The sequence below is a fragment of the Scyliorhinus canicula genome, chromosome 1, assembly GCF_902713615.1.
Source record: "Scyliorhinus canicula chromosome 1, sScyCan1.1, whole genome shotgun sequence".
In the NCBI taxonomy this organism is placed as follows: Eukaryota; Metazoa; Chordata; class Chondrichthyes; order Carcharhiniformes; family Scyliorhinidae; genus Scyliorhinus; species Scyliorhinus canicula.
The window spans coordinates 221,847,016-221,872,658 of NC_052146.1; the positions used below are offsets into that span (position 1 = coordinate 221,847,016).

Below are 25,643 nucleotides of genomic sequence, written 5' to 3' on the forward strand. Positions count from 1 at the left end.
ATGCTCTCTGGTTCTCTCCCTGCAGATTAAAAGTTACAGGCCAGAAGAAAGAGAGAACACAAAACAGTAGGGAAAAAGCACCTTCTCCCACTCTGCACCAAATTACCAAGTTCCAAATTCCCACTCTGGATGTGTCTCACTCCGGCTGTGTCTCCTTGACTTGACAACCAAGGTCCATCACGAGAATTAGATGGCAGGACAAAATCATAAAGCAAGTTTCTCCATCATGCTGGGCTCACCAGCATGGAGACCAACATCCAGAAAATTAAATTAGATGGGCAGGCTATATCAGTATGATGACTAGAGAATCCCCAATGCCTTTAAGAGGTGCAGTCTAGCTTTAAGAATGAAGGCTAGTGCTACTAGCCTTGCACAAACTTGGGTACCGCTGGAGGAGTTCAGCCACTCCACAGCACGCTTAGTGTTGGGCTGTATGCCACTACCATTCAAATGAGCAGATAATGCAAAGTTTGCAAGTTGTCTACTTTACTTTGCACAGGCACATTACAATCTCCCTACCTGATTTCAAGTGCCAGCAAATGTTTAGCCCATTCACTTTAAAAGGGTAGTCACCCAGGCAAGAAAAACAATTTGTCTGTATCTAACACTTCTCCAGCTGTGGTTCAATTATTTTCATTGTGCTTTGTTCACACTCCCTTTGAATTGTATTTTTTCCCCTGATGTACATTTCCCCATAGGTATATTCGCTCCCAGGAGATAGACATAAGATGTTACTGACTGAACAATAAAACTAGAACAGAGTCAGGGTACAGCATAGTGCCATGCTATTTGTCCGTTTGTCAGCTGTGCAAAACAGTACTGTCAAAAGTCCAAGAGCAGGTTATCCAACCACCCAAACAATGGCATATGCCACCAGCAAAACTAAAGGAACAAAGGTAAGTATCATTGAAAGTTGAAATATTGAAAGTTGAAATAAAGAACCACTTCCAATTTAATGAGCAAATAAACACCAAATTGATTACTTGTCATTTGGTAAATTTAGACTGTAAAGCTTCGCTTACTTTCTTGTTAGCCCCATCCTTTCTGCATCTAGCCTCATTCTACCAAGAGAACATCAATCAATTCAACAATCCTCAGTACTGCATGAGGACACATCAGTGGGGTCATATGTTAGGATGTGATTTATTGCAATCTTGTACACAGAAGATAATGGTAAAAAGAACCCCATGGCCCATTAAACTGCTGGTTCCACAAGATCCTGCACAAACTAATTTCTTAGCTCCACCCCCACCCACTTAACCACTTGAGTTAAGTTTTTCCTCAGTTAAGCATGCATTCAAACAGTTTCTGGCCTTTAAATAAATGGCTGATACATACAAGAATAATCTACATAACCTTTGGAAATGTTTTAATTTGCAGATGTTTTGTTACACTCTGGTATTTAATAAATATAGAAGCCTTTGAAGTTAACCATAAGGCTACTCGGCCCATCGAGTCTGCTCCACCATTCAATCATGGCTGATATCTTTCTCATCCCCATTCTCCTGCCTTCTCCCCATAACCCCTCATCCCCTTATTAATCAAGAACCGTTCACTCTATCTCAGCCTCGCAGTATCCTGTGTTTCCATAAGATCCCCCTCATCCTTCTACATTCCAACGAGTGCAGACCCAGAGTCCTTAACTGTTCCTCATACGACAAGCTCTTCACTCCAGGGATCATTCTTGTGAACCTCCTCTGGACCCTTTCCAAGGCCAGCACATCCTTCCTTAGATACGGGGCCCAAAACTGCTCACAATACTCCGAATGGGGTCTGACCAGAGCCTTATATAGCCTCAGAACTACACCCCTGGTCTTGTATTCTAGCCCTCTCGAAATGAATGCTAACATTGCATTTGCCTTCCTAACTGCCGACTGAACCTGCATGTTAACCTTAAGAGAATCGTGAACAAGGACTCCCAAGTCCCTTTGTGCTTCTAATTTCCTAAGCATCTTTCCATTTAGAAAATAGTCTGTGCCTCCATTTCTCCTTCCAAAGTGCATAACCTCACACTCCACATTGTATTCCATCTGCCACTTCTTTGCCCACTCTCCTAGCCTGTCCAAACCTTTCTGCAGCCTGCCTGCTTCCTCAATATACCTGCCTCCCTACAGATATTTGTATCACCTGCAAATTTAGCAATAATGCCTTCAGTTCCTTCCTCCAGATCATTAATGTATATTGTGAAAGTTGTGGTCCCAGCACCGACCCCTGGAGTATACCACTAGTCACCGGCTAACATCCTGAAAAAGACCCCTTTATCCCCACTCTCTGCCTTCTGCCAGTCAGCCAATCCTCTATCCATGCCAGGATCTTACCCTGAACACCATGGACTCTTAACTTATTTAACAATCTCCTATGCGCCACCTTGTCAAATGCCTTCTGGAAATCTAAATAAATCACGTCCACTGGTTCTCCTTTGTCTAACTTCCTTGTTACTTCTTCAAAGAACTCTAACAGATTTGTCAGACATGACCTCCCTTTGACAAAGCCGTGCTGACTCAGTCCTATTTTACCATGAACTTACAAGTGCTTAGCGATCTCATCTTTAATAAAAGACTCTAAAATCTTACCAATGACCGAAGTCAGGCGAACCGGCCTATAATTTCCCGTCTTCTGCCTCCCTTCTTAAACAGTGGTGTTACATTAGCCACTTTCCAGTCCTCTGGGATCCTTCCTGCCTCCAGTGATTCTTGAAAGCTCATCACCAATGCCTCCACAATCTCCTGAGCTATCTCTTTAAGAACCCTGGGGTGGAGTCCATCCGGTCCAGGTGATTTATCCACCTTCAGACCATTCAGTTTCCCCAGAACCTTCTCCTTAGTAATGGTCACTGCACTCACCTCTGCCCCCTGGTTCTCCTGGAGCTCTGGCATCCCACTGGTGTCTTCCACCGTGAAGACTGATGCAAACTAACTATTCAGTTTGTCTGCCATTTCTTTGTTTCCTATTATTACTTCTCCAGCCATATTTTACAGTGGTCCAATGTCTATTTTTGCCTCTCGCTTAACTTTTATATATTGAAAAATACTCTTTCTATCTTCCTTTATATTACTAGCTAGCTTGCACTCATACTTCATCTTCTCCCACCTTATTGCTTTTTTAGTTGTCCTCTGCTCGCTTTTAAAGGCTTCCCAATCCTCTGGCTTCCCACTAATTCTCGCCACTTTGTATGCAATGTCTTTAGCTTTCATGCTGTCCTTGACTTCCCTCGTCAGCCATGGCTGCCTTGTCCTCCCCTTAGCATGTTTCTTCCACCTTGGGATGAATTTCTGTTGTGCCTCCCGAATAACCCCCAAAAACTCCTGCCATTGCTGTTCCACCGTCTTCCCTGCTCGACTCCTATTCCAATCAACTCTGGCCAGTACCTCCCTCATGTCTTTGTAGTTACCCTTATTTAATTATAATACTGTTACATCTGATAGCAGCTTCTCCTTCTCAAACTGTAGGGTAAATTGTATCATATTGTGGTCACTGTTCCCCAAGGGTTCCTTCACCTCAAGGTCCCGAATCAAGTCTACATCATTGCAGACAGGGCAGCACGGTAGCATAGTGGTTGGCAGTTGCGTCATAGTTCCAGGGTCTCAGGTTCGATTCCCGGCTTGGGTCACTGTGCGGAGTCTGCACGTTCTCCCCGTGTCTGCGTGGGTTTCCCCAGGTGCTCCGGTTTCCTCCCACAGGCCAAAGGTGTGCGGGTTAGGTTGATTAGCCATGCTAAATTGCCCTTAGTGTCCAAAAAGGTTAAGTGGGGGTTACTGCGTTAGGGTAGAGACGTGGGCTTGAGTAGGGTGATCTTTGTTAGGGCTGGTGCAGACTCGATGGGCCGAATGGTCGCCTTCTGCATTGTAAATTCTATGATTCTATGATTGCACATCACCAAATCCAGAATTGCCAGGTCCCTAGTAGGCTGTCACAAGCTGCTCCAAAAAACCGTCTCTTAGACATTCCACAAATTCCTTTTCTTGGGATACACTGCCAACCTGATATTCCCAGTCCACCTGCATATTGAAGTCCCCCATGATTATTGTAATATTGCCTTTTTACATGCCTTTTCTATCTCCTGTAAGGTACTGTCTGCACGTTTGATTGCAGAAAAAGCAGAAAGGTTTTAAACGAAGCATCGTTCACTACCAAATGTTCTTAATAGTTCAATGTGTTACTTGCTGTGTACAAGGACTGTTTGAAATGCCCACACAAAATCCATGGTTTTACTTACTAAGCAAGCACAAACTATAAAATAAAATCCAATTATATGTGTCACACAGAATCAGATTATGTACAAATATTTGTATACAGGTGCAGTGTCTCAAAACCAGCAACCTCAGGACCAGGTCCGCACCAGATTAAGGATCCTGCCTGTTTTATGTCAAGCAGCTCTGGTTAGGTGGATCGGGCAATGCTAGGCCAGGTGGGGGTCAAGAGTTGCTCAGACCACTGAGCGCAGGAAAAGACCAGTGCACAAAGCCAATAGGTTGTCTGCACGCCACTGCGCCAATAGTGGGGACTTTGTGATGGGGACAGCAGACCTCTCTCAGCACCTTGGCGGCTATTGTCGGGAGGGTACTTCCCTCCTTGCCACTCTTTGGAAAGCAAGGTACCATGCTGCCACTGCCAAGGGATGAGGAATGAGGGTTTTTTTGTGTGTTTGGGGGGGGGGGGGGGGGGGTGCTTTCAGAGATTAGGGTGGGGTGGTGCCCCGCCTGTGATCCAGGTGGTTGGGAGCGCAACAATGGCGATCAAGGTGCGGGACCTGTCCGAGAGATTAGGTCCAAACACTCTTAGTTGCAGGGTAGATCCCGGGAAGCCAAGGAATGGAATGGCATGGAAAACATGATTTCCCAAAATATTTTGAAGTGCCGCGGTGTGCTCGTACTTTCAACGGAGACCAGTCCCAATTCGCTGCTGGTTCTCCCGATTCGCCACTGGAACGAAGAAACCTGGCCATTGTACCTGGATTGATATGATGATAGAATGATTTTTGATCCATTTAAACTTCAGCCTGAATGGGGGGGGGGGGGGGGGGGGGGGGGGGGGGGGTCTGCTAGAACATAGAACATTACAGCGCAGTACAGGCTCCACGATGTTGCGCCGTCCTGTGAAACCCCTCTTACGTCCCTCTACACTATTCCCTTATCGTCCATATGCCTATCCAATGACCATTTGAATGCGTTTAGTGTTGGCGAGTCCACTACTGTTGCAGGCAGGGCATTCCACGCCCTTACTACTCTCCGAGTAAAGAACCTACCTCTGACATCTGTCCTATATCTATCTCCCCTCAATTTAAATCTATGTCCCCTCATGCTGGACATCACCATCCGAGGAAAAAGGCTCTCACTGTCCACCCTATCTAATCCTCTGATCATCTTGTATGCCTCAATTAAGTCACCTCTTAACCTTCTTCTCTCTAACGAAAACAGCCTCAAGTCCTTCAGCCTTTCCTCATATGATCTTCCCTCCATACCAGGCAACATTCTTGTAAATCTCCTCTGTACCCTTTCCAATGCTTCCACATCCTTCCTATAATGTGGCGGCCAGAACTCCACACAATACTCCAAATGCGGCCGCACCAGAGTTTTGTGCAACTGCAACATGACCTCATGGCTCCGAAACTCAATTCCTATACCAATAAAAGCTAACACACCGTACGCCTTCTTAACAACCCTCTCAACCTGGGTGGCAACTTTCAGGGATCTATGGACATGGACACCGAGATCTCTCTGCTCGTCCACACTACCAAGAATCTTACCATTAGCCCAGTACTCTGCCTTTCTGTTATTCCTTCCAAAATGAATCACCTCACACTTTTCTGCATTAAACTCCATTTGCCACCTCTCAGCCCAGCTCTGCAGCTTATCTATGTCCCTCTGTAACTTGTAACATCCTTCTGCACTGTCCACAACTCCACCGACTTTAGTGTCATCTGCAAATTTACTCACCCATCCTTCTACGCCCTCCTCCAGGTCATTTATAAAAATGACAAACAGCAACGGCCCCAAAACAGATCCTTGTGGCACACCACTAGTAACTGGACACCAGTCAGAGCATTTCCCATCAACCACCACTCTTTGACTTCTATCAGCTAGCCAATTTCTGATCCAAACTGCTAGATCACCCTGAATCCCATGCCTCTGTATTTTCTGCAATAGCCTACCGTGGGGAACCTTATCAAACGCTTTACTGAAATCCATATACACATCAACTGCTTTACCCTCATCCACCTGTTTGGTCACCTTCTCGAAGAACTCAATGGGGTTTGTGAGACACGACCTACCCTTCACAAAACCATGTTGACTATCTCTAATCAAATTATTCCTTTCCAGATGATTATACATCCTATCTATTATAAACCTTTCCAAGACTTTTCCCACAACAGAAGTAAGGCTCACTGGCCTATAGTTACCGGAGTTGTCTCTACTCCTCTTCTTGTACAAGGGGACATTTGCTATCCTCCAGTCCTCTGGCACTATTCCTGTAGACAAAGATGACTTAAAGATCAAAGCCAAAGGCTCAGCAATCTCCTCCCTAGCTTCCCAGAGAATCCTAGGATAAATCCCATCCGGCCCAGGGGACTTATCTAATTTCACACTTTCCAGAATCGCTAACACCTCCTCCTTATGGACCTCAAGCCCTTCTAGTCTAGTAGCCTGTATCTCAGTATTCTCCTCGACAACTTTGTCTTTTTCCTGTGTGAATACGGACGAAAAATACTCATTTAGCACCTCTCCTATCTCCTCGGACTCTACGCACAACTCCCCACTACTGTCCTTGACTGGCCCTACTCTTACCTTAGTCATTCTTTTATTCCTGACATACCTATAGAAAGCTTTAGGGTTATCCTTGATCCTACCTGCCAAAGACTTCTCATGTCCTCGCTTGGCTCTTATTAGCTCTCTCTTTAGAGCCTTCCTAGCTAACTTGTAACTCTCAAGCGACCCAACTGAACCATCACGTCTCATCTTCACATAAGCCTCCTTCTTCCTCTTGACAAGTGATTCAACTGCTTTAGCAACCCATGGTTCCCTCACTCGACCACTTCCTCCCTGCCTAACAGGTACATACTTATCAAGGACACGCAGTAGCTGTTCCTTGAACATGCTCCACATTTCCATTGTGTCCATCCCCTGGAGTTTTCCTCTCCAGGCGATGCATCCTAAGTCTTGCCTCATCGCATCATAATTGCCTTTCCCCCAGCAATAACTCTTGCCCTGCGGTTTATACCTATCCCTTTCCATCGCTAAAGTAAACGTAATCGAATTGTGGTCACTATCACCAAAATGCTCACCTACCTCCAAATCTAACACCTGTCCTGGTTCATTACCCAGTACCAAATCCAATATGACCTCGCCTCTTGTTGGCCTATCTACATACTGCATCAGGAAACCCTCCTGCACACATTGGACAAAAACGGATCCATCTAAAGTACTCGAACTATAGTGTTTCCAGTCAATATTTGGAAAGTTAAAGTCTCCCATAACAACTACCCTGTTACTTTCGCTCCTATCCAGAATCATCTTTGCAATCCTTTCCTCTACATCTCTGGAACTTTTCGGAGGCCTATAGAAAAGCCTTAACAGGGTGACCTCTCCTTTCCTGTTTCTTAACTCAGCCCATACTACCTCAGTATTTGAGTCCTCATCAAATGTCCTCTCAGCCACCGTAATACTGTCCTTGACTAACAATGCCACCCCTCCCCCTCTCTTACCACCTTCCCTGAACTTACTGAAATATTTAAACCCCGGCACCTGCAACAACCATTCTTCGCCCTGCTCTATCCATGTCTCCGAAATGGCCACAACATCAAAGTACCAGGTACTAACCCATGCCGCAAGCTCACCCACCTTATTCCGGATGCTCCTGGCATTGAAGTAGACGCACTTTAGACCACCTTCCTTCCTGCCGGTACACTCCTGCAACTTTGAAACCTTACTCATGACCTCACTACTCTCAGCTTCTTGTGTACTGGAGCTACAATTCAGGTTCCCAATCCCCTGCTGAACTAGTTTAAACCCTCCCGAAGAGCATTAGCAAACCTCCCCCCAAGGATATTAGTACCCCTCTGGTCCAGGTGTAGACCATCCCGTTTGTAGAGGTCCCACCTACCCCAGAATGAGCCCCAATTGTCCAGGAATCTGAAACCCTCCCTCCTGCACCATCACTGCAGCCACGTGTTCAACTGCTCTCTCTCCCTATTCCTCGACTCGCTAGCACGTGGCACGGGTAACAACCCAGAGATAATAACTCTGTGTTTTAGCTCTAAGTTTCCACCCTAGCTCCCTGAATTCCTGCCTTACATTCCTATCCCTTTTCCTACCTATGTCGTTAGTACCTATGTGGACCACGACTTGGGGCTGCTCCCCCTCCCCCTTAAGGATCCCGAAAACACGATCTGAGACATCGCGGACCCTGGCACCTGGGAGGCAACACACCAACCGCGAGTCTCTCTCGTTCCCACAGAATCTCCTATCTATCCCCCTAACTATGGAGTCTCCAATGACTAATGTTCTACTCCTTTCCCCCCTTCCCTTCTGAGCAACAGGGACAGACTCTGTGCCAGAGACCTGTACCCCATGGCTGACCCCTGGTAAGTCGTCCCCCCGCAACAGTATCCAAAGCGGTATACCTGTTACTAAGGGGAACGACCACAGGGGATCCCTGTACTGACTGCTTACCCCCAGCCCCTCTCACCGTCACCCATCTATTTTTATTCTTTGGCGCAACTACCTCCCTGAAGCTTCTATCTATGACCCCCTCTGCCTCCCGAATGATCCGAAGTTCGTCCAGCTCCAGTTGCCTAACACAGTTTTTGAGGAGCTGGAGTTGGGTGCACTTCCCACAGATGAAATCAGCAGGGACACTGACGGCGTCCCTCACCTCAAACATTCTGCAGGAGGAGCATTGTACTGCCTTCCCTGACATCACCTCTAGATTTAAAAAAAACAAGAAAAAGAAAGGAAGAGCTTACCTGATATTCCCTCAAACCCTGCTCCCACTGAAAGGTAAGCAAATTTAAAGGCACTCACTCACCTTCACGACAGGCCCCTGCTCCCGCTTCCCAGCAACCGTGTTTTTTTTTGGTTAGAGAAGGAGGTAGGGGGGAAACACAGACGAAGTGTTTCGGGTTTAACTGTCACTTGACAACAGCCCCTCCACAAACCACCTTCAAATTAGTCTGCACGTACTGCACGTATGCTAATTTCCCCAGAACAGCCAATCAGTAGCTCTGCTCTGCTGGAGCTACTCACACTCAATTGAAAAAAAAATGAAAATCGCTTATTGTCACGAGTAGGCTTCAATGAAGTTACTGTGAAAAGCCCCTTGTCGCCACATTCCGGCGCTTGTCCGGGGAGGCTGGTACGGGAATCGAACCATGCCAGCTGGCCTGCTTTAAAAGCCAGCGATTTAGCTGAGTGAGCTAAACCAGCCCCTAGCTAAACCAGCCCCTGGTTTAATTCATTAAGGAAGAACTAATGTGAACTTTAGTAAAGGAGCAATGGTGAACAACACTGCAGCTATTGCCACAAACAGCTTCAATAGCACTTGAATCTACAGCATTTAAGAACTTAAGAAATAGGAGCAGAAGTAGGCCATTTTAGCCCCTTGAGCATGCTCCGCCATCAATAAGATCATGGTTAATATAATCGTTGCCTTAACTCCACTTTCCTGCTTGCTCTCCATAACCACCTGGTAGATCAAAAAGCTGTAACTCAACCTTGAAACATTCGACAAACCAGCCTCCACTGCTTTCTGGGGAAGAGAAGTCCAAAGACAAACAATGAAATCCCTCTTCATCTCGGTCTTTAATGCTGCATTCTCAAACACTGCCCCCCAGATCTAGATTCTTCTACCAGGCAAAACATCCTCTCAACATCAACCCTGTCAAGCTCCCTTAGATTCTTAAATGTTTCAATAAGATCACCTCTCATTCTCCTAAACCCCAATGAGTACAAGGGGATATGGGGAACAGGTAGGGAGGTGGCTTTGAGATCAGGAAGAGATAATAATAATCGTTGTTGTCACAAGTAGGATTACATTAACATTGCAATGAAGTTACTGTGAAAAGCCCCTAGTCGCCAGATTTTGGCGCCTGTTCGGGTTCACAGAGGGAGAATTCAGAATGTCCAAATTACCTAACAGCACGTCTATCGGGACTTGTGGGAGGAAACTCACTCAGACACGAGGAGAATGTGCAGACTCCAAGCAGACAGTGACCCAAGCCAGGAATCGAACCTAGGACCATGGCTCTGTGAAGCAACAGTGCTAACCATTGTGGCAACATGATCTGATTTAATGGCGGAACAGGCTCGAAGGGCTGAATTGCCTACTTCTGCTCCTAATTCCAATGTTCCTAATTTGATCAAGCATTCCCAAGGTAACCCCATCAACCAGGAACCAACCGAGTGAACCTTCTCTGAATCTCCAGTGCAAGTATATCCCTCCTGACCAAGGGGGCCAAAATTATACACGGTACTCTAATTGTATTCCCATCAACTACATACATAATACTACATAGTTGTATTAAGACTTCCTTACTTTTATACTCTATCCCACTAGTAACATTACACTTGGTTTCCTAATTATTTGTTGACTTTTTGTGATTCATGTATAAGGATACCCAGATCTCCCTGCATCATAGCATTGTGTTCTCTCTCCACTTGAATAATATTCTGTTTTTCTATTCTCCCAATGTGGATAACCTCACATTCATCCACATTATACTCCATCTGAGAAATATTTGCCCACTTAACCCACTTACACCTCTTTTACTGACACACTATGTCCCCCTCACAATTTATTTTCCTCCCTATCTTTGTATCATCAGCAAATTTGTCTACAATACACTTGTCTTTTCATCTAAGTAATTAATATAGATCGTAAATAGTTGAGGCCCCAGCACTGATCCTTGTGGAATCCCACTAATTAGCTTGCTATTCGGAAAATTTCCATTTATCCTGACTCAGTTTCTGGTTAGTTAGCCAGTCCTCTATCCATGCTCATATATTAACCCCAACACTATCAGCTTCTGTGCAGTAACATTTTTGTGGCGCATCATTTTTTGAAAATGTTGATGTTCAATTAGGTTAACTGCGGGATGAGACAAAGCTAGTTAATAAATGAGGGAATGAGTGAGAGAATGAGAGAAAGGAGGGAGAACAAAATAGGGAATGAGGAACAAGATTAAACAAACTGAATAAAAAGTTCAAGAAACTGAAGAAATACCAATAAGAAAGCCTTTTGGCTAAGGTTAAGCCCGGGATCAGGTGTAATGCCTGCTCGTGTCAGCTTGGATCTAGTATATCTCTCTTGTGGGGCCCATGAATTGGATACAATTGAATTTGAATTGGTTTTTGGAACAAGGAGATGGAGTAAGGGCTTGGCTTGTCCACCCTGTACATTAGATTTGTAACTTTGAGAAAGGAATATATATATTTTTTTAAACCATGAAGAAAATATTGCAATAGGAAGGAAAAAGGGTGAAAAGTGAGACAATGAGAAATTTGGAAACGAGAAGGAATGGCACTGGGTGGCACGAGGCAGAAGGACAAATTGTTACAATCACAAGGTTTTATAAGATTGTTATGTTTTGGAATAGTGTCTTTAATTTAGGGCAAAATGAGTGAATGAAGGGAGTCATGTTCAAATCCAGCCTTGGGTGATGGTGTGGAGTTCTCCCTGTGTCAGCGTGGGTTTCTACCATGTTCTCTGATTTCCTCCCACAGTCCAAAGATGTGCAGGATAGGTGGATTGACCATGCTAAATTGCCCCTTAATGCCCAGAGAGGAGGTGTAAGTTAGGTGGGGTTACGGGGATAGGTTGGGCGAGCTTTCAGAGGGTTGGTTCAGATTTAATGGGCCGAATGGCCTCCTTCTGCTGACAACAAGCCTAGCGGCTTGGTTCTTAAAGATTAACAGGGAGACTATGTTTTACTGGGAAGAAGATGCAAGTTGTTCACACCTGTAAACAAGGGCAAAAGCATCAATGCTGACGGTACAGTCTTATTCTTCCAAAGTCCCAGGAAGATATCAAGAATGCAATCTGTCTATTTACTTCCATGACTTAAGTGAAGCTGGGAGTCTAAAGGATAGTTAATTAGTATTTCTACCTGGATACAAGGTTCATTGTGATCCAAGTTGCCATAGAGGTGGTCTTAGAGATGGAAAGAGTCTAATGGAAGCCACTGTCAGATCAGTTAATAGGTTTTCCTAAAAATATCACAGAACTTCAGTCAGGTTCAGTCAGCCAGAATCAAAGAGCACAAGAGATAGAGACAGCAAGTCTCTATGGTTTACCATGCATGTAAGAGCTTGCGTCAGATTGAACAGATCACGTTTTTGAAGATTTAAACGTGATTTGAAGATTCGCTTAGTTTTGGCCAGAGAAAGGAATCTCCAAGGTAAGCCTCACCTTAAAGCCAGTTTGGTGATTGGAAGTTATCTAACTGCACGGTAGCACAGTGGTTAGCACTGTTGCTTCACAGCTCCAGGGTCCAAGGTTCGATTCCCGGCTTGGGTCACTGTCTGTGCGGAGTTTGCACGTTCTCCCAGTGTCTGTGTGGGTTTCCTCCAGGTGCTCCGGTTTCCTCCCACAAGTCCCAAAAGACAGGCTGTTAGGTGAATTCTCCCTCAGTGTACCAGAACAGGCGCCAGAGTGTGGTGATTAGGGGATTTTCAAAGTAACTTCATTGCAGTGTTAATGTAAGCCTACTTGTGACACTAATAAAGATTATTATTACAAAAGGAAAAGAAGGGAAGCAAGCCTCTGGAGCTAAGAATCACATTGGGCTGGTACTGGGACAATAGAGTGTCCACTTAAGGGTACAAACTGTAGTGGCAGTCATGTTAAAAATTGACAAGGAATAACCTTTCTGTAGTTTGGAATATAAGTTGCATATAAATGTTGTCGTCAACATTGTTTTTAGTTTATTTGATACAATAAAAGTCCTAAAACTTGAAATCTCATCATGCAATTCCTTTACGTTATCATAGAATTTACAGTGCAGAAGGAGGCCATTTGGCCCATCGAGTCTGCACCGGCCCTTGGAAAGAGCACCATACCCAAGCCCATACTCCCACCCTATGCCCATAACCCCACCTAACCATTTTTCTTTGGACACTAAGGGCAATTTAGCAGAGCCAATCCACCTAACCTGCACATCTTTGGACTGTGGGAGGAAACCGGTGCACCCGGAGGAAACCCACGCAGACACAGAGAGAACGTGCAGACTCCGCACAGACAGTGACCCAAGCCAGGAATCGAACCTGGACCCTGGAGCTGTGAAGCAACTGTGCTAACCACTGTGTTGCCAGAGAAAGTTGGCCACGAGGAATTTCTGTTTTGTTGTTATCGATCTCTACTGGGATTGTAACAAAGTGGGTGTAACAAAGGGCTCCTGCGAGATTGTGACTCCACAACCAAGACCAGTACACTGGGATTTTCTCAAGTTTACATTAATAAAATTACTTGGTGACCTTTTGTTGGAAAAAGCAATGTCCATTGCTGAAATGCTACTGGAGAGGGTTTATCTGTGAGTGCCTTGCAGCAGGTAACAAAGATTAATTTGAAGGCTGTGGCAGAGGTTGGGAATAATTTAAAAGTAGGCGCTAAGAAATCAGAGATAGCTGAGGTAATGGCTCAACATCGGTACCTTGAGGAAGAAAAGACTAATCCAGAGAAAGTGCAGATTAAGTAGACGGGGAGTCAGTCATAAATGAAGCAGGTCAAATTGGAAAGAGATATAGAAAAGCAATAATTTGAGTTTGAGATAGAAAGAGAAATGAAAAACCGTGAACTCGAAAGAGAAGAGAAAGAAAGGGAAATGTGAAAACTTGTTATTACGGCAGCGGAATTTCAAGGAACAAGAGAATAGGAAAGCCTGGAATTGTAAAGAGAAAAGGGATGCCGAGAAAATTTGAACTGGAGAAAAAAAGGCGTCAATGACGCAAACGGAGTAGCAGGTGAACTTGATGATGGGTCAGATTTAACTCCTGGTTTTGATCGGGCAAGGAATATTCACTTAGTGAGGAAGGAGTTGAAATGCATTTTGTATTCTTTGCAAAAACTACTACAAAATTACAATAGCCTAAAGAAATTTGGACAATTTTATTACAAAGCATTTTGGTAGGGAAAATGTTAGGAGATTTATTTGACACTTCCCGATGACCAGTCTACAGATTACACTAAGGTTAGGATTGCTGTGTTTAATGTGTCTGGGTTTGGCCCAGAAGCTGGCAGCTAAAAGTTTAGAAATTAGAGAAAGAAACAGAATCAGACTTTTGTGTAATTTGCTACGGAAAAATTCTTTCTGAGAGACCGTATACAACAATGACGTTTTGGAAAGATTTTGAAAATCTTAAGAGATGTCAATGGAGAAATTTGAAAACAGTAAAGTCCCAACTAGAAGACCGTAAAGTTTCTGAGATAGGAGAAGCTGCTGTTATGGCAGATGGCACAGAAACTGGAATGATGAGAGTCGCTATTGAACAGAGCAGCATGGTGGCACACTGCTGTCTCACAACGCCATGGACCCATCCCATTCCGGCCTTGGGTGACTGTCTTGTGGCGTTTTCATGTTTCCCCCATGTTTGTGTGGGTTTCCTCTGGGTGCTCCAGTTTCCTCCAACAGTCCAAAGATGTGTAGGTTAGATGGATTGGCCATGCTAAATTGTTCCTTAGTGTCCAAAAGGTATGGTGGGGCTACAGGTATAGGGTGGGAACGTGGGCCTGGGTAGGGTGCTCTTTCAGAGGGTCGGTGCAAACCCCATGGGCCAAATGGCCTCCTTCTACATTGTAGGGATTCTCTGAAGGTCGCTAATTATCATGAGGGGGATAACATTTTGTGATTCATATACCAGGAGTTCCAGATCCCTCTGCATCACAGATTTCTGCAATCTCAGCAATTTAAATGAGACTGAAGGATATCTCCAGCTCTGTCTGGAGCAAGAAATTTTCAACGTAATCCTCACCAGAAAAGCCAGATCAGCAATTAGAAGTTATCTGGTTGGAAAAGGAAAATAAGGGAAAGCAAGCCTTCGGAAACTAAGAATCACTTTGGACTGGTGCTGGAAGAATTGAGAGTCTACTTTAGGGACAAGGTAAAATACAGCGATGGAGGTAGATTTTCAGGTGTTTTAAAAATTACAAAGGGTTAATTTATTTTTGACTTTTAACCCAACCCATCACACATCCACTCGTGTCAAAAACTCTCTCCACTTGATTTCTTAAATATCTTTCAGCAAGACCTTATAAACACCAGCTGTGGCTCAGTTGGTAGCCTCTGACCTTTCAACCAGGTGTGGATTCAGGCCCCAGTCCAGAATTTGAGCATAAAATCAAGGCTATAACTCCAGTGCAGTTTTGAAGGGAAGCAGGATAATTAAAGAAATTGTTTTTGGCATAAGACGTTAAACTGGGACCCTGTCTTCTCTCTCAGGTGGACACAAAGGATTCCATGACACTACTTCAAAGAAGAACAAGGGAGATAGCCTCTGTATATTGCCAATATCCATCCATCAATTATCAGAAAATCAGTACCTTGCAGTTTCTGGGATCTATTCATTAGTCATGCATCAGTCTTTTCTATATCCTTCATTTAATTCAAATTGCTTAATGCTCAGCTACCTATGTCTTATCAACACCAATTCCATTCATCCAGTACTCCCATCTCTGCTGAATGACAGAGCATCTGGTCCTCTGATGCACTTGAAATTCTCATCCTGATCTCCAATGGTTACTGACCCGAAATGTTAACCCAGTTTTCTCACTTAACAGCTGCTGACTGGCCAGAGTATTTCCAGCAACTTTATGATTTCAGACTTTCCAGCATCATGTGTATTTTGCTTTTGTAGTTAATAGAGCATATGGAATCCAAGACTTTATGAATGAGAATACAAAAAAAAACATGCTGAACTTTTGTAAATCACTGGTTAGGTCTTAGCACGAGTTGAAACATATAAATGGTAAAATGATAGTTAAAGGAAAGATGAGGAAAATTAGGGATTTAAAAGGAGACTGTCTTGTGGAAGCAGAAGGCATGGGTTGAGGTACAGAACAAATATTTCACATCTGTCTTCACAATAGATGAGGATGCTGCCAATGTCACAGTGAAGGAGAAAATAGATAAAGAGGTAATTTAAAGGTTGGTGTCACTTAATTAAAAAAAGTCTAGATAGGGTGCAATCTAAATTACTGAGCAAAGCAATGTTAGAAATACTTCTTAGATATGGGTAGATGTTGGCAGAGGTTCGAAGGAATTAAAAATTTTCAAAAAAGGAGAGGAATAAAAGTGCCAATTGAAGGCCAGTTAGTTTAACGCTACTGGTGGAAAATCAGACAGTAATCTAAAACAAAATGAATTGTCACATGAAAAAACATACAAACGTACACAATAGGAGCAGGAGTAGACCATTCAGCCCCTTGAGCCTGCTCCACCATTCAAGAAGATCGTTACTGACCTGTTTGCGTTTCGAATTCCAAATTCTCATCTGCCCCAATAACCTTGATTCCCTTGCCCAACAAGAATCTATCTACCTCCGCCTTAAAAATATTCAATGATCCTGCCTGTACCATCTTCTGAGGCAGAGATTCCAAAGTTGCACAACCCTTAATTTTCCTCATCTCGGTCCTAAAAGGGCGACCCTTAATATTAAAATAGTTCTGGATTCACCTACAAGAGGAAATATCCTTTCCACATCCACCTTGTCAATACCGTTCAGGATCTTATATACTTCAAACAAGTCATCTCTCATGGATTAATTAATGACAACCAGAGTGGATTTGTTACAGGCAAATTGTATTGACCAATTTGATTAAGTACCTTCAGGAAAAATAGGAGCGGTGGATAAAGGTGTTGTGTAAATTTGTTTTGAAAAGGTAAAGGAACACACAATAGCAAAATGGTCCATGAGATTAAAGATTGTGTCGGCATTATTTTGTCTAAGAAACAAAAGTAAAGTGTTGTGACGATGTGCGTTTTTTTAAGCTTGGAGACAAGTCTTTATAACTTAGAAGGACAAGTTAAAAAGCCTGTTTAAAAAGGAATATGAGTGCTTGGCTTTTTCAATAGAGGGATAGAGAATAAAAGCAAAACCATTATGTTAAACCTTTATAAAATGCTGGTTATGTCCAGGTGGCGTACTGTGACATGTTTTAGGTACCGGTCTTCAAGGCCTAAGAAAGCACAGAGGAGGTTCCAAAGATGAAAGACTGGAATTATGTGGAGAGACCACCGAATCTGACGCCATTCTCCTTAGCACAGCGAAAGTCAAGAGAAAATTGAATGGAAGCGGTCAAAATCTTGAAGGGTTTACTAGAATGTCCAAGAATAAATTATTTCCATTAGTGGAAGAATCAGTAATCAGAGGATAGAGAATGAAGGTAACTGGCAAAAGAACCAGATAAGGAGAAACTGTTATAAACAGAAAGTGATCCTACAAAATGGAATGCACTGCCTTAAAGGGTGGCAAAACAGATTCAATTAGGGCAGCACGGTAGCATTGTGGATAGCACAGTTGCTTCACAGCTCCAGGGTCCCAGGTTCGATTCCGGCTTGGGTCACTGTCTGTGTGGAGTCTGCACATCCTCCCCATGTGTGTGTGGGTTTCCTCCGGGTGCTTCGGTTTCCTCCCACAGTCCAAAGATGTGCAGGTTAGGTGGATTGGCCATGATAAATTGCCCTTAGTGTCCAAAATTGCTCTTAGTGTTGGGTGGGGTTACTGGGTTATGAGATAGGGTGGAGGTGTTGACCTTGGGTAGGGTGCTCTTTCCAAGAGCCGGTGCAGACTCGATGGGCCGAATGGCCTCCTTCTGCACTGTAAATTCTATGAAAATGGCAACTTTCAAAAAATAATTGCATGTATACTTGGAAGGGAAAAAAATACAGAGCTGAAGGGAAAGAACAGAAGGGGACTAATTGGATAATTTTCTAAGACATACTGGGCCAAATGGCCTTTATTTCTGCGTACAATACTAAGCTAAGGCTGTACAAAGCATTTTGCCACAGTAACTATTCAGAGGCTTTTAAAACAGTTCCGATATAAGCAAGCTTTTCATACCCACCTCCTGTGCACCTTTTCCAATGTTCCTGTCCCACATTGAGCAACTCTTTAACCCCATCATCCATGGTCTTTGTAAACTTACTAAACAATTCAACCTTCTGTTCTCTGCAGGGTAAAAGGCACAATAAAAGTGACTTCATTCCTTTCCAAAGATTAATTTAAATTAACTAAAGAAAAGGCTGAGCACAGAGAAGGGAACTCAAACTAAAAGAAACATTTGTGAGGCGGAAAGGCAGATTATGGAAATTGATACTTATTGTTTTTTGCCCTGATTTTCAGTTTATTGACACTTGTAGTTCCATAAAATTAATACATACGCTTCCAGTAGGCCAACATCCTCTGCTGGTGGCTCCACTGTTGAAAAGACCATGACACCAACAATATCATCCTTTTCAGTTTTCCGCTTGCCTAATTTCCATTCCTTCAGTGAATCAAGACAGAAATTCACATAAAAATTAAATGGGAAAGAAAATCTGAAATCCTCTCAATTGATTTCCCTTCCCCTAGCTGTGTTTAATAGCAGCTCATTCACACACAGAGCACAGTTTGGCATTATTCCTTCTAATCCTTGTATGTTGCAGCTGTGTAGATAGAAAATGGGCAAGGAATACAAAAATTGCAGCACTTGGTCAAAGAGATAAAGACACTCTTCAGTGAAGGCTGCCAGTAGGAATGGATGGATCTGCTTTCTAGATACAATTAGTTACTCAAAGTGCGTATAGTTCTCAGCTGGCACAGTGCCATAGATCCAGTGCATTTGGCTCCCAATAACCCAAATTTCAGTTTTAGACAGGAAGCACAGAAGGAACAATAAAAGGGATGTAATCATAGGCAATTGGCCTGATAGACATAAAATCCACCTTCAGCTACTCTTACTCAGTAATTTGTTCATTCTGAATTCAGGGTTCAGATCTGAACTTTTCATTTATACACATATTTCTTTTATAACTCTCTGAAGACAGACTCGATTAATGTTCTGAGGCAATGTTGGGTTCAAAACACAAGCTTTTTTCCATAATAAATTGCAGAGCAACAGCTACAATGACATTTCATAGAAATATAGAAAATAGGAGAAGGAAGAGGCCATTGGGCCCTGCTCAACATTCATTACGATCATGGCTGATCATCCAACTTAATAGGGTGGCACGGTGGCACAGACTGCTGCCTCACTGCGCCCGCGTCCCAGGTTCAATTCCGGCCTTGGGTGACTGAAGTTTGCATGTTCTCCCCCGTGTCTGCGTGGATTTCCTTACAGTTCACTGGTTTCCTCCCACAGTCCAAAGATGTGCAGGTTAGGTGGACTGGACATGTTTTTTTTTCAAAATGCCTCTTAGTGTGCAGGTTAATGCGGTTGCGGGGAGGTGTAGGCCTTGGTAGGATGCTCTTTCAGAGGGTTGGTGTCGACTTGATGAGCCATTCTACACTGTAGGGATTCTATGAATTGCCTGATGCCATCTCTCCCAATATCCTTTGATTCCCTTTGCCCCAAGTGTTTATCTAACTTAGTCTTGAAATCATGCAATGTTTTGGCCTCAACTAGTTTCTGTGGCAGCGAATTCCACAGGTTCACCACTCTCTGGGTGAAGAAATTTCTCCTCACCTCAGTCCTATACGGCCCTGTATCCTCAGATTGTGACCCCTTGTTCTGGTCACTCCCACCATCAGGAACAACCTTCTTGCATCTACCCTCTCTAGTCCTGTTAGAATTTTATAGGTTTCTATGAGAACCCCCATCATTCTTCTGAACCTCAGCGAATGCAATCCTATCCGACTCAATCTCCCCTCATTCACCAATACTGCATCCCAGGAATCAGTCTGGTAAACTTCTGCATTCCTTCCAGACAAAGAACATCCTTCCTCAGATAAGGAGACCAAAACTGCACACAATATTCCAGGTGTGGCCTCACCAAGGCCCTGTATAATTGCAGCAAAGACATCCCTGCTACTACACGCAAATCCTCTCGATACAATGGCTAACATACCATTTGCATTCTTTACTGCCGACTGCACCTGCATGCTTATCTTCAGCGAATAGTGTTGGTGGACAACCAGGTCTCGTCGCAAATCCCCCTCCTAATTTATGGCCATTCAGATAATCTGCTTTCCAGATTTTGCGAGCAAAGTGGATAACCTCACATTTATCCGAATTATACTTCATCTGCCACTCATTTGTCCACTCACTCTACTAGTCCAAGTCACGCTGAAAGATCTCTGCATCATCCTCATAGCTCACTCTCCTCCCAACTTTGCGTCACTTGTATTTAGTAACCTCATCTAAATCATTAATATATATAGTTACCCTATTCCTATTCAAAAGAGCCATCTTCCTTAACAGAACAAAATCGCCCTCTGTGACTCTGGCTCATCTTCCTTACGACCTAGATAGCCCATGGCCATTGAGTGCATTATGAATACTTCGTCCTTGGTCATCAAGTCTTGGGGTGGGGCATGAACACAGAACTTCTGGCTCAGAGACAGGAACACTATTAACTGTCCTGCCAATACACATATATTCTTACTTAAATATGGAGACCAAAGTTGCACACAGGTTTCAGGTGGCACACTGGTTAGCAATGCTGCCTCACAATGCCAGGGACCCGGGTTTGATTACGACCTATGTGGAGCTTGCACATTCTTCCAGTGTGGGTTTCCTCCGAGAGCTCTGCCTGCCCCCCCCCCCCCCCCCCCCCCCCCCCCCCCCCCCCCTCACAGTCCAAAGATGAGCACATTAAGTGGATTGGCCATGCTAAATTGCCCGTTAATGTCCAACGGTTAGATGGGGTTACAGGGATAAGGCCATGACCTAGGTGGGGTGCTCTTTTGGAGGGTCGGCGCAGACTCATTGGGCCGAAGGGCCTCCTTCGACACTGTGGTGATTCTATGAATATAGTTAAACCACACGTAGTCCTTGCCTCCACATTTTAAAAAAATATTTTACTCAGGCATTGATATCAACGACAAACAAAAGTGAATAAGAGCAGAGGCAAAATTGAACAACATAATAAATAACCAGCACTCTTCTCTCCCCCCCCCCCTCCCCACCACACCACCTGCAGTTCCCCTCCTCCTGTCCTTCCTTCACCATTTCACCCCCCTTATCCCTTTTATCCTCTGCTGACTCCTCAATCCTCCATGAAGAAGTCAATGAACGGCTTTGACCTCTACCGACCCCCTCAAGACGAACTTGATCCTTTCCAACCTCAGGAATTCCGCCAGGTCGCTCACCCACGACCCCGCTTTCGGCGACTCGGAGTCCCTCCATCCAAACAAGATCCTTCTCTGGGCTATCAGGGAGGCAAAGGCCTCTTTCGACCCCTGGTCAGCTTGGGATCCGTCACCGCAAATATCGCTACCTCTATTCTCGGGGCCACCTTCACCCCCAATACCTCTGACTTAACGTCCGCAAACCTCTGCCGCAAACCTCTGCCGCAAACCTCTGCCGCAAACCTCTGCCGCAAACCTCTGCCAGAACTCCTCCAGTTTCAGACACACCCAAAATATGTAGACATGGTTCATGGGCCTCCCATGCACCGCCCACACCTGTCCTCTACTCCCTAAAAGAACCTACTCATCCGAGCTAGCACCCTGTGGACCACTTTAAACTAAATAAGACTGAGCCTTCCATATGCAAGGATGGAGTCACCCTCCGCAGGGCCTCCTCCCACATCCAGGCCTCCACCTTCCCCACCCAGCTCCTCCTCCCAATTCCTCTTAACATCTCCTATTGGGGCTCTCTCCCGGTCCATCAGCTGCTTATAAACCTCGGACACTTTCCCCTCCCCTACCCACTCCCTCGGCAACACCTTATCTTGCAGCCCCAGGGCTGGCAACCCGGGAAAGGAAATCATGGACCTGCAAGTACCTAAAACCATTCCCCCGGGCAGCTCATATTCCTCCTCCAGGTCCTCTAATTTCACAAAGCTATCCGCTTATGAACAGATCCACACACTGCTCAATCCCCGCTTACCGCCACCCCCGAAACCTGGCATTCAATCCCCTCGGTGCATACCTATGGTTATCACAAATCGGTGCCCACACCAAGGCACCCTCCAGTCTCAAATACTGCCTCCACTGCCCCATACCCTCAAGACCGACACCACCACTGGGCTCACGGAATGCCTGTCCAGAGAGAACGGCAGAGGCGCTGTCAACAATGCCCCTAAACCCGTTCCCCTGCAAGAAGCCACCTCCACCCGCCACCATACCGACCCCTCCCCCACTACCCATTTCCTGACCACAGCAATGTTAACCGCCGAGTAGTAATTAAATATATTTGGCAGTTCAAGAAGGCAGCTCACCACCACCTCTCAAGAACAATAAATGTTGGGCAAGCCAGCAGCAACGCCCAGATTCCATGAATGAATTAAAAAAGATTCACAAGGATTTTGCCAGAACTAGGGGGAAATATTAGCCAGTTAAGGCTCAACAGGCAAAGGACTCTTTGCTGTTCTAAATAAAAGGCTGAGAGGCAACCTGATTTGCACCTTTAAGATTATGAAAGGGTTTGTTAGTACAGTTATGGAGAAGATGTTTCACCTCGTCGGGGAGACCAAATTAATGGACCATGAATATACGATAGTCACCCATATGTCCATTAGAGAATACAGGATAAATTAGTTTATCTGCAGTGATAAGAATGTGAGACTGAGCAACACATGCAGTAGTTGAAGCAAAAAACATAGATGCATCCAAGGGAAGTTGCGTAAGTACATGAGGGAGAAATTAATAGATAGAGGGTTAAATGCATTGGAGCGGGAGGAATCTTGTGGAGCATCTGCACTGTAGGCTGTATGTAACTTTAAGCAAGGAGTCAAAAAGCTCATATCAAAGCTCCAAAACCTAGGACTTGGCTCTCCACTCTGCAACTGGATCCTTGACTTTCTGACCAACAGACCACAGTCAGTAAGAATGAACACCAACACCTCCTCCACAATTGTCCTCAATACCGGTGCCCCGTAAGGCTGCGTACTTAGCCCCCTACTCTACTCCTTGTACATACACGTCTGCGTGGTAAACTTGGTTCCAACTCCATCTACAAGTTTGCTGATGATACGACCATAGTGGGCCAAATCTCGAATAACGACGAGTCCGAATACAGGAGGGAGATAGAGAACCTAGTGGACTGGTGTAACGACAACAATCCCTCCCTCAATGCCAGCAAAACTAAAGAGCTGGTCATCGACTTCAGGAAGCAAAGTACTGTACACACCCCTGTCAGCATCAACGGGGCCGAGGTGGAGATGGTTAGCAGTTTCAAATTCCTAGGGGTGCACATCACCAAAAATCTGTCCTGGTCCACTCACGTCGACGCTATCACCAAGAAAGCACAACAGCGCCTATACTTCCTCAGGAAACTAAGGAAATTCGGCATGTCCACATTAACCCGTACCAACTTTTATAGATGCACTATAGAAAGCATCCTATCGGGCTGCATCACAGCTTGGGTATGGCAACTGCTCGGCCCAGGACCGCAAGGAACTTCAGAGAGTCGTGAATACCACCCAGTCCATCACACGAACCTGCCTCCCATCCATTGATTCCATCTACACCTCTCGCTGCCGGGGGAAAGCAGGCAGCATAATCAAGGATCCCTCCCACCCGGCTTACTCACTTTTCCAACTTCTTCCATCGGGCAGGAGATTCAGAAGTCTGAGAACACGCACGAACAGACTCAAAACAGCTTCTTCCCCACTGTCACCAGACTCCTAAATGACCCTCTTATTTACTGACCTCATTAACACTACACCCGTATGCTTCAACCGATGCCAATGCTTATGTAGTTACATTGTATATCTTGTGTTGTCCTATTATGTATTCTCATGTATTTTCTTGAATTTTGTTTAATTCCCTTTTCTAATGATCTGTTGAGCTGCTTGCAGAAAAATACTTTTCACTGTACCTCGGTACACGTGACAATAAACAAATCCAATCCAATCCAATCCAATTCAGCTGCAGAGACTTGCTTGAGGTTTGATGGATAAATTGTGGTTCATTGCTTGACCTTTCAATTACAATGGGGCTAATTTTAATCAGTTGGACACTGAAGGAGATTGATCAGCTATCCATTTTACAACCTGCGCAATTTCCAATGGAAATTTAGAATCTGGCAGAAATACAGCCGAGAAACAGTCCATTTGGCCTGATCAGCCCATGCCGGTGTTAATGCTCTACTCTAGCCTTCTCCCATCCTTTCTCCCCTAAATCTATCATAACTATCTATTCTCCTCTCCCTCAAATGCTTATTTAGCTTCTCCTTAAAGGCATCATACTATTTCCTTCAACCACCCTCTATGGTCACGATTTCCACATTCTTACCACACTTTACGTAAATATGTTTCCTCTACATTCCTTATTGAATTTCTTGGTGACTACCTTATATAGATGACGTGTGGTCCACAACTGGAAGCATTCTCTCTCTACCTCCTGCACTATCAAAACTTTTCATAATTTAAAACATTTTTGAGAGAAAATAAACCTTTCACCCCTTTCTAGATATGTATAACTACAAATTTTTGGTATCATCCTTATAAAGCTCCTCAGCACCCTTTCTAGTGCACCTATATTATTTTAATAATATGGCGATCAAAACTGCATGCAGTACGTTTAAGCATGGTCTGACCAGGGTTCGATACAGGTTCAGCACAACTGCCTTTGGTTATGATCCCAGTTGATGTATAACTGGGAGAGAAGATCAAAAATGGCTCAAAAGGCCATAACTCTGATATTTTTTAAATATAGAAAACGTGCGGTTCAGAGTCACAGGATCGCAAATTAGTTTTAACAACAATAATTTATTTTTAATATTAAACTTGAAAAGTTGTATATTATACAATACGCACCCCTTAATTTAACAATTACACCCAGGTTTTATGATAACACAGATTACAAAAGTATATCTTAACTGACAATGCTGTCATTAACACAAAGTCCCTTAAGTACACAAGATGAGTTTGATCAATACACACACTCCGCTTTGAAACCAAGTTAGTGTTTGTAGCTGTTCCCTCAGAATGCCCCCACATGAATGTCCACACGTGTGTTTCAAACTCCACTCCCAAAAACACGCTTTGAAATCTTCACTCGTAATAATGATAATACTTTCACCTTAGTGGGCTGAATTATGAATAAAAATTAGATTTTGTATCAAAGCTTCCGCTCTACTTTTAACAGCGAAATCAAACCAGGATTCCACACCAACACCTTTTAGGATTTCTTTGTCTTGGCAGCTGTACAAGCTCTTCACAATTGCTAGAACACTTAATTCCGAGGGTGTATTAAATTACATCAAACGTTTCCTCTACTTGTCAAGTCTGTTGTCCTGCTTTAAATTTAGTTACTGCAATTGTCTCTTTACCTTCGGCACGTGCTGCCGGTGGAGGTGGTGGAAGCAGATGCGATTGCGATGTTTAAGAGGCATCTTGATGAATGGGATGGGAATAGAGGGAAACGGACCTGGGAGTGCAGAAGGTTTTAGTTTCGGCAGGCATCATGATTGGCGCAGGCTTGGAGGGCTGAAAGGCCTGTTCCTGTGATGTACTCTTTGTTCTAACTCGGAACACTTTGTTTACTCTTCCTGAGCAAATACCTTGGTCT

At 44.2% G+C, this 25,643-nt stretch overlaps 1 protein-coding gene across 4 annotated transcripts in view; it reads right to left on the reverse strand.

The window, feature by feature from the left end:
- snx9b (sorting nexin 9b) overlaps window positions 1-25,643 on the reverse strand; it is a 179,085-nt gene that overhangs the window by 34,861 nt on the left and 118,581 nt on the right. For all 4 annotated transcript variants that reach the window (XM_038808277.1, XM_038808302.1, XM_038808283.1 and 1 more), the window contains 2 exons: window positions 18,368-18,471; window positions 18,052-18,155 (listed from right to left, as the gene is read on the reverse strand). In XM_038808277.1, the coding sequence (XP_038664205.1) occupies window positions 18,052-18,155; window positions 18,368-18,471 (208 nt within the window). The remainder of the gene's footprint in view (window positions 1-18,051; window positions 18,156-18,367; window positions 18,472-25,643) is intronic.